Source organism: Triturus cristatus, chromosome 2_1 (assembly GCF_964204655.1).
Source record: "Triturus cristatus chromosome 2_1, aTriCri1.1, whole genome shotgun sequence".
Taxonomy (NCBI): domain Eukaryota; kingdom Metazoa; phylum Chordata; class Amphibia; order Caudata; family Salamandridae; genus Triturus; species Triturus cristatus.
This window is the reverse complement of record NC_140581.1, coordinates 604,647,892-604,664,108: the sequence shown is the minus strand read 5'-3', so window position 1 is coordinate 604,664,108 and position 16,217 is coordinate 604,647,892. Positions and strand designations below refer to the sequence as shown.

Here is a 16,217-nt window from a genome sequence, read left to right as displayed (position 1 = left end):
TGTTAAATATTCATGAAAGAGGGGAAGATCCGTTCCTAACAACACTCTTTCAGGCAGTCCCGGTACTATCCCTACTTTTCTCACTTGCGGATACCCGTCTATCTCTAGTACAATCTCAGCTAAGGGATAAGACTTAACATCGCCGTGTACACAGGATACCAACACCGTCTCCCCCTCACACCCTTTTTCCTCTTGAAGTATCTCCCTGGCTATGACGGTATGGTGACACCCTGTATCCAATAATGCCTCAATAGGCTTCCCGTTTATCCTGACGGTTTTCTTGTACCTTTGGCTAGGACTTCCTGTCACTAATACCCTCCCTCGGGACCATCCAACCTCCATGGGTTCTGAGGTGTCAGCGTTTAAAGAGCAATTCCTAGCTATGTGACCCCAGTCAGCGCAACGAAAACACTGGGGCCCCATGTGAGCTGGTGGTGGTTTTGGAAGGGGTTTGGGAACAGGTTTTGACAAGGGTCTCCTGTCCCCGTCACTGGGTAGTTTGGGAGGAGTCTTGAGAGGAAATGGCGGGACTCTTGCTGGTTGGGCTTTAAAGTCCGGAGAGCGATGATAAGCACATGCTAAGTCAATGGCTGTTTGTTGAGTCAACCCCGGGTGCTGTTTTACCCAAGCCCTAGTGGTGTACGGTAGAGCTTCCAAATATTGTTCTAAGAACACCTTCTCTACTACTTCCTCCATGGAGGCGGTACTGGGTTGAAGCCATCGGGTTCCCAGATCTTTAATGCGGTAGAACAACGCTCTAGGGTTATCTCCGGTCACCCACTTTTCTTTACGAAACCTAGTCCTATAATACTCGTGATCACAGCCCAGTCGTTCCAAGATAGCCCTCTTGATTTCCTGGTAGGGCGTGGTGCCAGCGGGGTTGGCAGCTTGGTAAGCGGCTTGTAATTCCCCCGACAACAGTGGTGCGATATACTGTCCCCACCGTTCCGGTGGCCAAGCAGCAGTGGTAGCCACTCTTTCGAAATTCGTAAAGAAATAATCAGGGTCCTCTCCGTCTTGGAACTTTTGTAGTACACTTCCTGGGACATGTGGATGCACCCGGGTGTTGGCTATCACATCCGTGAGTCTCAAAATAGCCGTGTCCTGTACTTGTTGGTTGTTGGATAGTAGGGAGGCCTGGTCGGTCATAGCCTTTTGGAATGACTCCCTCTCCTTTTGTGCGTTTTGGTTTTGCTGTTCAAGGACTATTTGCAAATGGTGCTGTCCCTCAGCTAATTGGGTGATTATGGGCCTTATGTAGGTGGGCTTGCATTTACCACTTCATAAATACCGAATCATACCGATTCGGTATTTATGAAGTGGTAAATGCTATGTAGGTAATGAGTCTGTAATTATTACCGATTCGTTAAAATTCGGTAATTACCGAATCGGTATTTACCGATTCGGTAATGAGGCATACCTTCCCATTGATGGGAAGGTATGCCTCATTACCGAATCGGTAAATACCGATTCTGTAATGGGGGGAACACATGCAAGGGTGGCAGGGTGTCACAATTACACCCTGTTGCACCCCTGAAACGGCCATGTGTGCACATGTGGCACACATACATGCCCTAAGGGCATGTATGTCTGCCACATTGCACACTTGTAGGCGCTTTGAAATGCATTTCCACATCCATTCTTCATTTACCACCAACTATTAGTTGGTGGTAAATACCGACTCCAAACATCACCCACACACTCCCCCTACATCTCATTTCTGTATTCGGAATTTACCGAATCGGTAAAATTACCGAATCGGTAATTTTACCGATTCGGTAAATTCCGAATACAGAAATTGTCCCCCTACATACCAAAAGCCTAAATACCGGTCGGTAACTGTATAATTACCGAAAATCGGCCGTTACCGACCGGTATTTGGCTACCTACATGAGGCCCCTATGTCTTGTAGGGTCACGGGTTGTGTCATCTTCGAGCCTCAGATGACGATCCCACTTCTGACACCACTGTGCTCTGGTCCCCCTCCCAGGACCTGTAACTGACCCTTGCTGCTTGTAGTTAAGGACGGACTGTAGGGACCACTAGATTTCTTTGGGCGTAGTTTATTAAAGGAAAAGACAATGTTCAAACAGAGGCTGCTGAAGACCTCTTATTCAGTCAGGTTTAAACAAAGAAATGAAAACTAAAGTCCTCCAGAAAGGAAACTGAACGATGCCCCAGGTCCGGTGGTCGCTTCCTCCGGTTCCTCTCCTACTCGCTTTACGTCAGCTTCTTAGGTTTCTCTGGGAAAAGCTGGCGTCCCCGGGAGACAAAGGAAACAAAAGAACAACCTCCCGTCAGTAATAGGTCTCTCCTTGGATCTGACAAGCCCTCCACCTGCTTTTTATCACCACGGTTTGTGAGGGTGGGGAAGTTGTGAGGGACGGGTCGGTCCTGGCTAGTGCCCCGTTTCAGGCGTTCCCCCTGGCTTTCCCCCTCCCCGTTAAGCGCTCCGAGTAAGTCAGGAAAGGCACTGACCTGAAGCTACAGTCCTCCAGGACTGTAGCATGGGGTGTCTCGGCGTCCTGGCTCTCCCTGGGACGACTGGACACTAGAGCGGTGTCTGCTGGAAGTCCACGGCGTCTCTGCTCTTTCTCTTCGGTGCTCCCTCGCTCCTGCCTGCTAGCCTCGATTCTCCCTGGGTCGGCTCCGCGTTCTCCTCCGTCCCTCGCTGTTTTCCTCTCCTCGTCCGTCTGTGTTTCTATTGTCCCGGCGCGTGACGTCAGCTCCGCGCCGGCCGGGAGGACTAGAGCGCTTCCGTCCTCAGAACGGGCCTCCGCCGCTGCCATCTTGAAGGGCACGGAGGACGAGTCTCCCGTAGTGCCCGGATCACACTATCCTTGTTTGTTTGAGCTCGCGTGGGCATTGAATAATCCTACCAGGCATTAGCTGCTGATCTACAGCCAAACCGGAGCATGCAATGTTGGCAGTAATTTCCTGTTCCAGGCTGAGCATCCATCTCTGTGGAGACACTGCGGACTCTGGTCCTGATGAGGTGTTCCAACGCAAAGCACTAGCCTTGGCTCAGTTTTATACTACTGCGCCTAAGTGACTGTCACGCACACGCGTCGGCCGCAATCTTTCAAGCTGTTGCCTGGACCGAGATTTCACAGATGTCAAGTGTTGCAGTGGAACCGGCTTGTCTTTGAATGGGCATACTGAGAGTAGCATGCCACAGACCCTTAGATTGTCAGATGCACCCCTGAATTACTCCCCTTTATTGCACAATATCGCAACTGTGAAAGTGGTGCAAAAGTGATCAATTGCGGGCATGGATAGACTAGGGTATCCTTAACACAACCTCTGCCATTACTTGAACTGCCAGTTCTGTATATCGTGCCCTCGCTTATTTGTGTAGAATCCCGTGCCTTTAATTAAATCAGCTCTGCAAACCTAAAATAAATCTTTCATCCGTAAACATCATCCCTGTTCAAGTAAGAACTTATTTTAAGAGATGTTGAGAAGCTGGCAGAGAGCAATAACGTTTCTTCCTTTGAATTATTGAAATACACAAAAGACTTAATGGAAATAGAACAACTTTTTTTAGCTATGCTATGCTGCTGAAAGAGGTAATTAAAGTTACTTCTAATGAAAAGGACAATACTGTAGTACGTTGTTTCTGTAACAAGTAAAACCAACTTGATTGCATGGGAGGCGTAAATATTTGGAACATTATACTGAAGTGGGTGTTGCATGATAATATATGAAGTTGTTTATCAGGTGGGGGGATGTTGTTTTTTGAGTACATTACTCATATATATGTTGATTGACTGAGATGTTAAAATATGTCCTTGTAATACTTTGTTTCACAAATAAAGGCGTTTTAAGAAACTCAAAGGTCCACATTTTTTCCTTGAGGAAGGGGATTACGAAAACCTAAAAATAAATTATTGATAGTTTATTTTTAGGTTGAAATGCAAAACATAATACTGTTAGAATTGATGAAGTTTACTCGGGACAGATTTTTGTGAACATCAATAAAGTTTACTCAGGACAGACTTTTGCGATTTTCAAAACTGATTTAAATGAAGCTCTTGGTTTCTGCGCCCATAAGCTAATGCATGAAATGCCGAATTAAAAGTGTCCTATTCCGTGCATTGTTATCCAGTTGTTAACCACAACAAAAATTCTACAGAAAGCATCACAGTTATAAGAGAAGTTGTTCAAACATTCTGGAACTTGTCAGGCCAGCTCACCTGTCTAGAACAGGATGGTAATTGATCTCCAGTCCTCTCCTAAACACTAAAACACTCTGGGTTTCTTTTAAACCTTAAAGGTTGATAGCCACTCTTTAGTTTGAAATCACAGGACCCATGCAGCCTTGCACGGCTTGAGTCTTCTATTCTAATAGGCAAGTTCTCTTTCAGTGGAGCTTTATGGATTGAAATAGACACACAAACTAATATGTTTTTTCAACAGGAAGCAAATAAGTCTATGATGTGTGCTACTAACATTTCCGGAGATGCACACCAGCAACTGCCACTATTGCTCATTTTTTTTTTTTTTGGAGACTATCTCCTTATTCCTCATCCTCCTCAACCTCTCAAAATATGAATGGGCTACAGCGCCACCCTGAAGGGAACCCTCGCCTACCATACCTGGGCACCGCGCGGAATTCTGCAACCACATCTCGGACTTAATCGCTCTGCTCTCCATCAGCTCAACCAACTGCATCCTCCTTGGGGACCTCAATTTCTACCTGGAAGACACCACAGGCCATAACTCCATGGCCCTCCTTGACAGCCGCAGCAACCACAAACTAATCCAGCTCATCCAAGAACCAACTCGCACGGAAGGCCACACCCTCGACCCTTTTTTCTCCTCCAACAGGATCGTCATCATCATCACCACCACCACCACCACAACCCCCCACGACCCCGCTCACATGCTCCGATTACTACATCATACATTTCAAGATACCCGCCGACCAAACCACTGTGGCAACAGGCGGGCCCCATCACACTCCGCAGCCCAGCCACTGGAAGTTGCTAACCTACTGTGTCTATTTTAAAATAACAACTTGCATATTTATAGTACTTTCGGGTGCCGGCTCGGACTATAAATACACAAAGCCGTATCAGCCACTGCTCCAAGCAGGATTCAATTCTGTTCCTCTCTGAGTAGGTACCCAAAGACATCTGCAGTGATTTTATTAACTGGTGCTTCATAATGCACATTTTCCGCTCGCTACTTTACTTGCATTCATCTTTCCCTTTTGAAGTGTGTACTTTATTATTTGTAATGCGATTGCCTAAATTTGGAACTCTAACAAAAATAGTGGCAGAATTAGCTTGAGTTCGGGTCAGTTTAAGGAACAACGTACATTAGAAACACCCCAGTGAATGTGAGACTCTGCAACTGAAAGTGGAAGTCCCTGCAGAAGTCAGCTTTCTCGGGTGAGGCATGGAGCCTAAGGTGTCTGGCAAAGCAGATTGAGCCTGCAAAGGATCTTCAATTGCTGCCGAGATGCAACCTGTGAGCATCTCTGGTTCCAGTGTGACAGACTCGTCCTGGTCACACTGCACTGTTTGGTGGAGGTGAATCATGGCAGCTGAGGGCAGGCTGGCCAGAGCTGGCATGCTTAAAGTGTGCGCTCATCTCGGGGATGGCCAGAGATGGTTAATGAAGTTAGGCTTTAGCCGGGTGAAAAATATCCTGCAGTGCACCTGCTGCCCATGTGCAACACAGCGGCCCCTTGCCTGGGTGAAGCGCGCACAGCAGGAATAAACACATATACTGCCTTCCATGGGCATTCATCCTAAAAACAAAATGGCGCCTTATTTAATACTGTGAACACAACAGACTACACCTTCTGATCTACGTGGCCCTAAGAGGCCAGGCCAATCAGTGTAATTATTGATGGCAAATGTTGCCAAAGCTCTTTTTTAAACATTTTGTAGCCCAGCAATGCTCACCCCTTTTGGCCTGGCTTATTGTGGCTGTGCACGCCAGCAGCACCAAGCCATCCAAAATTAATCCTGTTAGATATAAGAATGCTCAAGTGCACACACGTCGGCGCCAGGAACTTTATTATGCGTGACTAATGCATTTTAGTGCGGTGATGCAGCCACCCGCATTAAAATGTGTTCGTCTAACCCTTGATGCGTAGTACTTGGCAGGGCTATGCATTTTAATACTAAGAGTGAATGACTACTCCCCCCCCCCCCCCCCCCCAACACCATATTGTATCACTTTTTTTGTCTTTATTTTTTATTTGATGTATTCGGGGGTTTGTATTATGCCACACAAGCCACCACTTTAGTTCCAGAAAGTTTTTCATGACCCAAATCTGCTTACATAAATGTATTTGATTTGGTCCCAGGGAAAAAGACGTCCCACATTCAGGGGGAAAAAGTGTGTATTTTACCCGTCTCAAGTGTATTATTTATTTATGGTTCACTTGATGATACTTCGAAACATTGCTTTCTTTTGGGGCTTGTTCTCTCAATACAGCGTCCTGTTTTATTGTGCCAGCTGGCACGTTTTTAATCTACACGAATTAACCATACAATTCTCTCCTCCGATTTTTTAATATTTAATGAGCATCCAGCAGCCTTTGGAACCGTCGTTATGCTTTAATAATCTTTTCTTACATACAGAAAATAAGTAATTCCCTAGAAACGTATAATCTGTTGGTAAATATGGAGTTGGACGAGTCCAGTATGTTTTCATTTAATACACCGTTCCCCACATATTTTTAACCTAGAGTATCATTTAGATTAATTTACCCCTCCATGTTTGGCTGATTCTGGAATGTTCCGATCTGGCAAGCTGACTTTCTAAATCTTGTTTCCATCCTGTCCCCTCTCTCTGTTATCCTACTCCCTCGCCCTACTTATCACCCTCTGAAAATATGTATGGAAAAAAGGGCCTTGGGTTTAAGGGAGCAGCTAGCAGTGACCTGGTCTGAAGGTGCACATGGGATGAAGCAAGGCCCGGCAAGCAATGGTGTCGGATAAGGGTGTTGTGGCCCAGTGATACTTCATTTATGATGGAATATAGGATTGTGTGTTTTGCATCTGTGTGATAGCTTGGGTGTCGCAATATGGAATATGTTTTAAACTGTGGTAAAGGAACATATACATCCAATACAAATCAAAACCAATCACCATTCCCAGTGCAGTTTTATGGTGCAAATGGCTTCACGGTACCTCTGAGGCATAGAATTGCATGTCTGAAATCAGGAACTAACTTTCATGGAGTTAATAGGAATTGGCCATTTTCTTCTATAGTGCACACTGAAGCATATTCACAAAATGTTTGCTGACAAGGAAAATGAGCAATGTGTACATAGTGGTTTGCCAAACATAACACAATTGGATATAGTTGGGAATCTGCAGTTGAAATTTACATCTTCTGTTTAGGACATGTAATTTGCCCCCAGATTGCATCCTGATGAACCTTCCAGTAAACCTCTCGGATCACTAATGCCAACCGAGAGTCGTTAGTTTTCTGTGTACTATTTAGAAACTGTTTAGAAATTCACAGAATGTTTGCTAGGAAGATTGACTCAGCTATTTTAGATTGTAAATATGCACACTCAGTTTTAGTATTGCAGTTAAACACGAGACAATTGTAAAGTGGCAAGTTCGTCCTTCCTATGTATTCCCGGATAGATAAAATATTATCATTATCTGAATCACAGAGATGTGAAAGAGAACTGTTAGTGTTTTCTAAACCAGATTATTTTATTTCCCTTTATTAAAGCACGCAATCTTTAACTTTTTGTTTGTATTATTTATCTTTAGTCTTAGCCTCTCAGAAAAACTGAAATTCTCTGAAATCACTCTAGATAAAACTGCTGTCATGAAAGTGCAACTCTATAAACCAGACCTGAAACGTCCTAAGGTTCCCTAGATTTTTTTTTGTAAAACATTTTTATTGGCATTTATAAACAATAATACACGCAGGCATAGGCGGTATCGCCAGCATCACAGAGACTTGCATATCAGAGGCGCCCGGTCACAGCCCTTTCGGTCTCGCAGTCTCGTGGGCCCTCGGGCCGTTCGCCTCTACCCTGAGTGGGGCTGCCGGTGTGTGTCCGGGACCAGTCGCTGGGTATGCCTCACTAGAGCACGCAGTGATCGCCCCGTCGCAGGGGTGCCGTGTAATGTGATTGATCCCCTGTGAGGGGTGTCGTAGTGGCTATAGGTGTGCAGCCATTGAATAACCAAGAACTAACTGGGGGCAGAGAACTAGGGAATGGGGGTGCACTATGTCGCCTCTAAGGTTCCCTAGATGCAGTTAATTCAGATTACTTACCTTTTATTGTTGTTGTTACCATTCAGACTTCCACACTTGCTTTTTTGAGTGTTTGAAAGCACATACCAAACAAGCATTGGCATAGCCAATAGGTCTCGCCTTTGGGACCTTGTAAGTGTTTAGCTAGACCTATTGGTTTTGCTAATATGTTTAAGCTATGTTGTTAAGTGTGGCTTGTGTGTAGCATTGTTATAGTAAAAGGTGTTGTAAGCATTTTGTTACCTTTTCTGTAATTAAGATGATATGTGTAACTGAACAACCTTGTTAAAAAAAGAATATAAAAATGTTTATTTTTTCTTTTTTTGGGGGGGGGGGGGGGGGAATGTTGGCAACTATTTCCTGCCTGTTCTATTGGTTGTTTTGGTTCGTCTATCCCGACCTATCATGACTGCTCAGTCGAGTCCCCGCCAGTTCTGGCTGCTCGTGGCCGCTTTAGTGACAGCAAAACCACACCAAAGCCTTGTATCCTGTAGCAGTCCCCTGCACCCACGACAAATCAAGCCCCAGATCACGAAACCGCATTAGAGCGACGAAGCGCATTCATAATACTGAACGGATTTGCGGCTTTCATTGGTGCAGCAGGTGCTGTGGCCCTGGGGCAATGGCGCGTGAGGGGCCCACAGCACCCCAGTCGGCCCTATTTTACAACCAAAACTTTTGCAGTGGGAGGAGTTTTCCTTGCTGTGCCACTGTTTACTGGTAAAGCTGAAATACACGTATTTGTGTAGATATCAGCGCTCAAAAGGTACCGAAAGGAGCAATTACGCGTTTTGCAACACACCTAAAATATGTATGACCAACGGGAGCTATTACATTGACTTTTCTATTTTTGCCAATGTTAGTCTGCAATAGGTGAGTGTGTGGAAGGCCGGTGGCTGAGTGAGATAAGATTAGGTAGTTTATATTACGAGAAACAGCCATTGCATCATACATTTGAAAAGTTTTGAGGTATTAGGAAAAAAAGAGAGGAATAGATGGGTGCGAAGGGGGAGAGGAGGGTAAGCGGAATAGGGGGTAGAGAAGGGATGGTGGAGGGAGGCGGACCTTCTGGGTAGGACATGCAAGAAGCTAAAGTGTAAATGAGAGAGAGGGTTGGTAGAGAGGCAAAGGTGAAAGAAGTGTATAAGAGGGAGAAGTGAAGAGAGATTGAGAGAGGAGGGGAAAGAGTTGGTGGTGGAGAGGTGTAATGGCAAACTTATATCTCCCCTGGACCAAGGTATGTACCGTCACTTTCCCAGGGAGAGAATATCAGTTCCAAACTTATGGAATATAACATATACACAGCACTTCCTAAGGTGGGCAAACTTTCAACACTCCCCCAAAGGCTAGGCAAGAAAACAATATAACATATGAGTCTCCTCTAGACCAAGGTAACTCACAACACTTCTCTAGAGCGAGATAGAATTTACACATCACTTGCCAGTAGAACAGCTTCCTATAACACAATTACCTGCTAGAAGGGAATTCACCCATCCTTCTACAACAGAATACTTGGCCAAGAAGAGTCCACACCTCCTGCTACAATTGGTATATCTGGAATGTATTTATTAGTAAATAGCACCACACAGTAAACCAAATGCACCTATCATAGCAGACTCTAACATATCAATAGTGTGATTGAAACACAATCAAGGCAAACATATATGTAGAAATCTATATGTATGGATATAAGAATCAGAAAATAAGAAGGAAAGGAGAGAATCAGTAAAGAATCAAGAGTCAGTTAGTAGCAGAGACACATCTCCTACTGCTTCATCATTTCACCCCACTTCGCTCAAGGGGAGTCCATTGCTTGAACCGGGTGAAAGCTCAGAGGTGACACCACTCTTCCGTGACAACACGTCTGCTCCACGGCGTGAACTTCCACCAGGCCAGTGTAGGCTCCCCTTTTTAATACAAATTCAAACACAGCGAAGCTTCTAGCAAGCCTCGCCCCCTCGTTCTCATGAGAGCCCGTACCAGCCTGCTCCAAGGCCACAGCAGCGGTTGATCAGGCCTTTGCTATGGCTCCAAGAGAAACCATGTACATTCCTCTGATAAGAACCAGTTCTCTCTAGTCAGAAAAATGCGAAAAACGGGAGGCAGGGCAGACCATGCCCTCTTCTTCGTGCAGGCACAGAAAGTTAGTTAAGCCATGCACACAAAGGCCCAAAGCAAGATGGAATCAGAAAAGCAAGGATGACATGAAACCATGTCAAAGGCAATAGTTAGCACCTATAATTCTCATCCACACAACTTACAAGCACCACTGTGCTCACAGAAAAGTTTGAAGCAAGGTAAAGTCAGAAGGCAGAATGACATTAGACCACGTCAAAGCCAATAGGTCAAAGTCATTATTCACCTAACCCAAATAACACTATAGACTTTATCCCTCAGTATACCACATTGAGCACATGTGTGCACCACCACCCACAAGACTGCACCTCAACATCCCATACCTTCTATTCTTGGCAAGACTATTCCACTTAAAGACAGAAGAAAAGCAGGCATATGCAAGCCCATCCTACATTAAGGCTAGGGCAACATAACACACTTAAGTCAGTACAAAATGGTGGTGGTTGAGGGTCATCATAGAGTGTCAGACCACAAAAGTGGCTCATTCACTAAAAGAGGAGTTAAAAAAGAGAATGGAGATAAGAAGAAAGGGGAAAAGAGAAGGAAGGTGGAGAGTCAACACTGAAGGAAGTTGGAGGAGAAGTGTAAAAAATAGTGATGGGGAGGGGCAGAGAAAATGAAGCTGGGGATGAGTTATAGTGGAGGGGTAAGATGGCATGCAGGATTTGAGGGGAGAGGAAATGATCAGGTGAGAGGTGGGTAGCAAAAGACAAGAAGGGGGGACTAAAGGGTTGACATAAGAACAAAAGGAGTTGGGGAATGAGAGATGGCGAGAGAGGTCAAACGAAGAGCGGGTGGAAGAGGGATGAAGGCAGGGCGAGAAACGAGGGAAGAAAACGGACACGGGTGGGAACGGGAGTTAGGCGGTATGAGGGCTGAAAAAGAGAGGCAGACCTAAAAAGGTGAAAGCACCATTAGCAAGTCAATATTAATAAATGTGTATATCACCTATTCAAGCACATAGATCCCACGCACTATATTTAGTTAGGGTGACCACAGTGCCCAGCAGTTGAATTAAAGGCTATCCCCAGTAGTGAGGATAGTAGTCCGTGCTCAATCACAAACGGCATGTTGTGCATGTAACCGTAGTAAAGGCGCTTCATTAAGAGATGCGGCATGATGGAAATATGACCCCGCATCCGAATACGGAAAAAATAGTACCCATTAATGGAAATAGTTATGAGGCGTACTGCGCACACAAACATAGTGGAGGCTAAATCTCAAGAAATGCGGCATGCTATTAAGTGTTGCACGATCCCAAATATGAGGCCACTTTATTCGGCGTGATCATAGGTAACCATATGTTAAGTAACATACGTGCCAAAATACCGTAGATCTAATGACCAGAAGCCGCATCCATATAGGGCCAATCCTTAACTTAGTCAGATGCGTCAGCGAGTATTTCCAAATAAGTCCAATATGGAGATTTAAACCGCGCGCCATGTTGAAACACATTTAAAGAATAAGCGGCGTGAAAGGGAAAGACGTCACCAACAAAAACAAGCATGCGAGTGGTGCGCGCGCACCACAGCGAGACATCTGTTTTGAATTCTCACGCATGCGTCTTGGCACGATAATTCAAAACAGATGCTACCTGTGCGGGTAACTGCAAGCAATAGGCCGTGGGCGGAGCAAAGGCGGGACATGCACCCGCCTTTGCCCAATTCCGTGCTGTCTTTCTTAGAAAGACGCACACGAATAGCCTGTGACCAAAAACAAACCACACGCACAAGCGTGTGGTCAGATTTTGAAGCCCCCTTACAAAAAGTCTTGCAGTGCATGCACGCTGGCTCAGGCGAGACCTAAAAATGACTTCTGCTGCTTAGTAAATGCAGGAAAATATTGTTTGACTATCCCCTTTCCATCCAGAGAGGTTTGTGTCTATGGAAGGGAAACTAGGCGTAGTGAGGGACCAAGCGAAGGATTCACTGAGTGAGCCAGATTGGAAATGAGCAAAGGTTGGACTGGAAGGTCCAGCGAGAAGCAGTTGTAATAACTGTTTAAGAAATCCCCTTAACTATTCATTAAAACCCGTATATAGGTGTAACTCGCTTAACAGTCCGCACCTTGTTTAGCTTCCTCTAACACTGAGAATCCTTATGAAAGTACAATGCAATAATTGTTTCTAAATAAATAGTGTCTTTACAAGAGTGAGTATTGTTTGATAATGGGAAAAGAGCAAGACAAGCAAGAGAAAAGCACAGGAAAATAGGGAGGTATAAGATACACAGAGAAAAATGTGAATAGTTGGTCAGGTGGTGGAATATAGAGAGTAGCAGGACATATTCAGAGAGCGTAGGAAGGAGTAGGGGTATGGAAAGTAAAGTGGGAAAAATGGAGAGTGTGTATAAAGGTAAATAAAGAAAGATGGGGGGGGAGAAAGGTGGACTGAATACAGTGGTTGGTGAGACTAAAGAAGCTGGGAAGGAGAGGAAATGTACTGAGAAAGATGCCCAGAGATGTGAGGACGGATGAATGATAGGAAGACGCAACCCGTGAAATTAATTGAAAGATTAAGAAAAATGAAGAGTCGTGGGAGGATTTGAAGAAAAGTTGAAGATACCGTTGAGAAAAGCAATGAGCGAGGAAAGATAGAACGTAGAAGCAAGTTATACAAATCAGGAAGTAATGTAGAGAATTGAATTTATAAAGGATTGGTGCAGGCAGACGGGCTTTAGAGGGAGGGAAAAAAAATTCACGGTGGAGGAAGGTTAAGAGAAGGGAGCAGAAGAAGGTGGAGCGAAACCGTGTGTAGTGATAACAGAAGAAGTTGGAGAGAGCTGGAAGAAGGGATGAGAAAGGATGTTCAGAGAAATGTGTATTGATATGGACTGGGTGTGAGAGGGGGTAACAAGATGAGAAGTTTGGAGAGAGAAAAAGAGGGAGGATGGAGAGCAAAGATCCACGAAGAAGAGGGAGGTGAAGGAATGAAAGATGATGTTGAATGGACTTGTAAAAGGAAAGATAATTAATGCAAAAATAGCCCTTGGCATGCATCTACATTTGTGGGCCTGGCTAAACTGTCCAAAGCAATTTTTAGCCACAGTGGCTAGCAAAATCCAAACCCTTGAAAGGATGGAGTTTCTTGCTTTTATCACTGTGAACACCCTAAAAGTCAGTTTTTTATATTCCTAACATTAGTCAAGATCTAATTTAGATGCATCTACACCTTCCTCATTAGGATCTTGAGCAGTTAGACCAAACCCTTTAGTCAACCATGCTGAAACAAGGGAATGTCCGTTGCATTGTGCTCCCATAGCAGTTGGTGATAGAACGCTCTCTAATGCAGGAGCCGTCCTGTCTTCAGCTGGTTGAGAACCGTCAATCCTTTTGATAGAAATGTTGATTCGGCCTCCCATAAGGTTCAGTAGAGCCATTACAGCAGAAACGTGAAAAGTCACCAGCTCTACGCACATCTCTAGTTTGTCACAGGTGTCTTCTGTCCTCCCATCTGCTGTGAGATGCCACTAGACCAGCCACTGGGTTTAAGTTGCACCTCGCAGAGAAGACCTCCGTTGCTTCATCAGGATATATAAGAACAAAGGAACACGGCTAAGAGGGATCAATCTCGTTTATTTATACTTATACTCAAGAAACAATTAATTTTCTCGGTAACAACTTATTTCTTCTAAGAAACTATATTCATCATAATTTATCAGGGACGAATATCTCTTGGTGAACATCAGAACACTTCAACACAAAATATATACAGATTTGCACAAACATGAAGCAAAACAACACCCTCTATTTACAATTTCATTATATCATAAGAAATGCAAATACACATACAATTTATGTACACAACAACTATCAAATATCAATTCCCCTAATCGTGGTTCCAAATCAATGTATACTTGTTATTTATAGTAATACATTTGGAGGAAATCCTTTTTGGCATCCGAGGTATTACTCCTCTCCTATTGTTTTATGTGTCTGCCAAACAAAAATAATTCTTGAATCAACACACTTAGTGGATTCCTCCTACGTCTAAATGTCGACGCGTTCGCGTTTCAGCCTCCAAATATTTGGCCTCTTCAGGACGGGGATAACAAACTATCTGGTTCAAGTCTGGGCGGATATTGCAGGGGCAGTACGCTAAACAAAGTCTTCTCAGCGTCTCAAAAAATTAATTAATGCCTAGTTCAGGTCCGGCTGGACCTCTCACGTGGCGTAACGTAACTTCAATATATTTTACATCTGGTCCATTGCCTCCGTATGTGGAAATCGCCATACGTCTTAATCAACAGGTTTCGGGGTCGTTATACAATTGTTCCACTCGCTCCCCTCTCACTCACCCAATGATACGGGCTCGCGTACACGCCTCTGATTCCGCCGCTTCAGTTTCACCATATGCGACCGCCTGCACTGGCACTGCATCTGTTCTGCTGATGACAACACTCAACTGTAGTCTGTCTATTGAATTGTCCATGAAAGATAGTTGTGCTCTGCTTGTGAAGCAAAACAATGCACCTGCATCTGTTATGGTTAATATGGTAACTATAAATTGGTGCTTGGTATTTTCCATTTCCAGTGGTGTCAGTTTTTTTCTATTACTTTCTGATTTGTTACAACTGGAAAACCTTTTCTTCACCTCTTCTGTGCCCATGACGAGATGGTCTCGTCATGGAGCACAGTCGCGCTGTGCCCATGACGAGACTATCTCGTCATGACACCCACCCACTAGGGAAACGCCAGGCACAGGAGGGGAAAAGGCCTGGCACCCAAGGGGTTAAAGCTAATCCACGTGGTGCCCTTTCTTCCTTGTACAATGAAGGACTGTGATTTCACTTTGAGCTTGCACACTCTTAAAGTTTGCAATCTTACGCTTCCACCACCATCTTAGTCGAGAATGTGTTATCATTAATTGGGAAATCTCTACTGGGAAGAGATTGCACCCAGGGCAGCTGTTACTCTATATAGGTGCCCTCAAATGCCCTCTCTCTCATCATCACTAACTGCCGCCGGGAGTGTTTACCATGTTGTTATCAACCAGAGCTGACCTGGGGTAAGTTCTTATCGAGGGTGCTGGCACATTTGACAGTCAACTGGGCGTTAACCCCTTCAGCGCGGCGCGGATTTCCGCGCCACGCTGAAGGTTCCGTGCGCGGGCGGGGCCATGACGGAACGGTTCCATCATAAGCACAGCCCAACCGACGTGCATGACGGAACCGTTCCGTCATACGCGTCGAACGGGTTAAACTTTTAACGATTTTATCCTCTTATTTATTCATATGAAATCTGAATGTGATGACTGTAACGTGCGAGTATTCGCCCTGTTCTTAAGTGTCTGGCTGCTCAGTTGTTAAACGCGAAGCTCAGATTTTAACATTATGCGTTCTCGCTTTCAGGAACTGGTGAAACAGAAAATTAAACGTCAGCTGACCAAACAACAAAAGGCTTCCCAGAGGCGACGGTTACAGAAAGGAGAAGCAAACGTTTACACAAAAGAGCGTCGCGACAATATGCAGAACATCAAGTGGAGCGTGGATGCTGCAGATTTTTGGGGATAACTAGAAAAATGCAAATGTTTTACTTCATTCACCATAACGTTTTGAATATCGGAGTATTTACCATAAAACAAGCATTTTTTCCCCTGCGAAATAAATATATTTATATATATATATATTGATTCGATAAAGCCTCTTTATTCTTTAAGAACAGGTTGCTTTGCTGTTGAAAATTGAACCAACTAAAAGATGCAGCGTCTCAATATTATAACCTACTGGAAGCCAAACTTGGAATATTGCCACACTGGTATGATCTGCTGGCACTTTGGTTGCAAAACAAACCTATTATAGTAGAAATCAGTCAGGCCAAATTAGTTGTTTACTGATTGCAGA

The 16,217-nt window shown here is 44.5% G+C and overlaps 1 protein-coding gene across 2 annotated transcripts in view; it reads left to right on the top strand.

The window, feature by feature from the left end:
* The window catches only part of RIOK2 (RIO kinase 2), a 143,051-nt gene extending 127,051 nt beyond the window's left edge, over positions 1-16,000 (top strand). For both annotated transcript variants that reach the window (XM_085632541.1, XM_085632540.1), the window contains one exon: positions 15,726-16,000. In XM_085632541.1, the coding sequence (XP_085488667.1) occupies positions 15,726-15,887 (162 nt within the window). In that variant the 3' untranslated portion in view covers positions 15,888-16,000. The remainder of the gene's footprint in view (positions 1-15,725) is intronic.
* Positions 16,001-16,217: the final 217 nt, after the last annotated feature.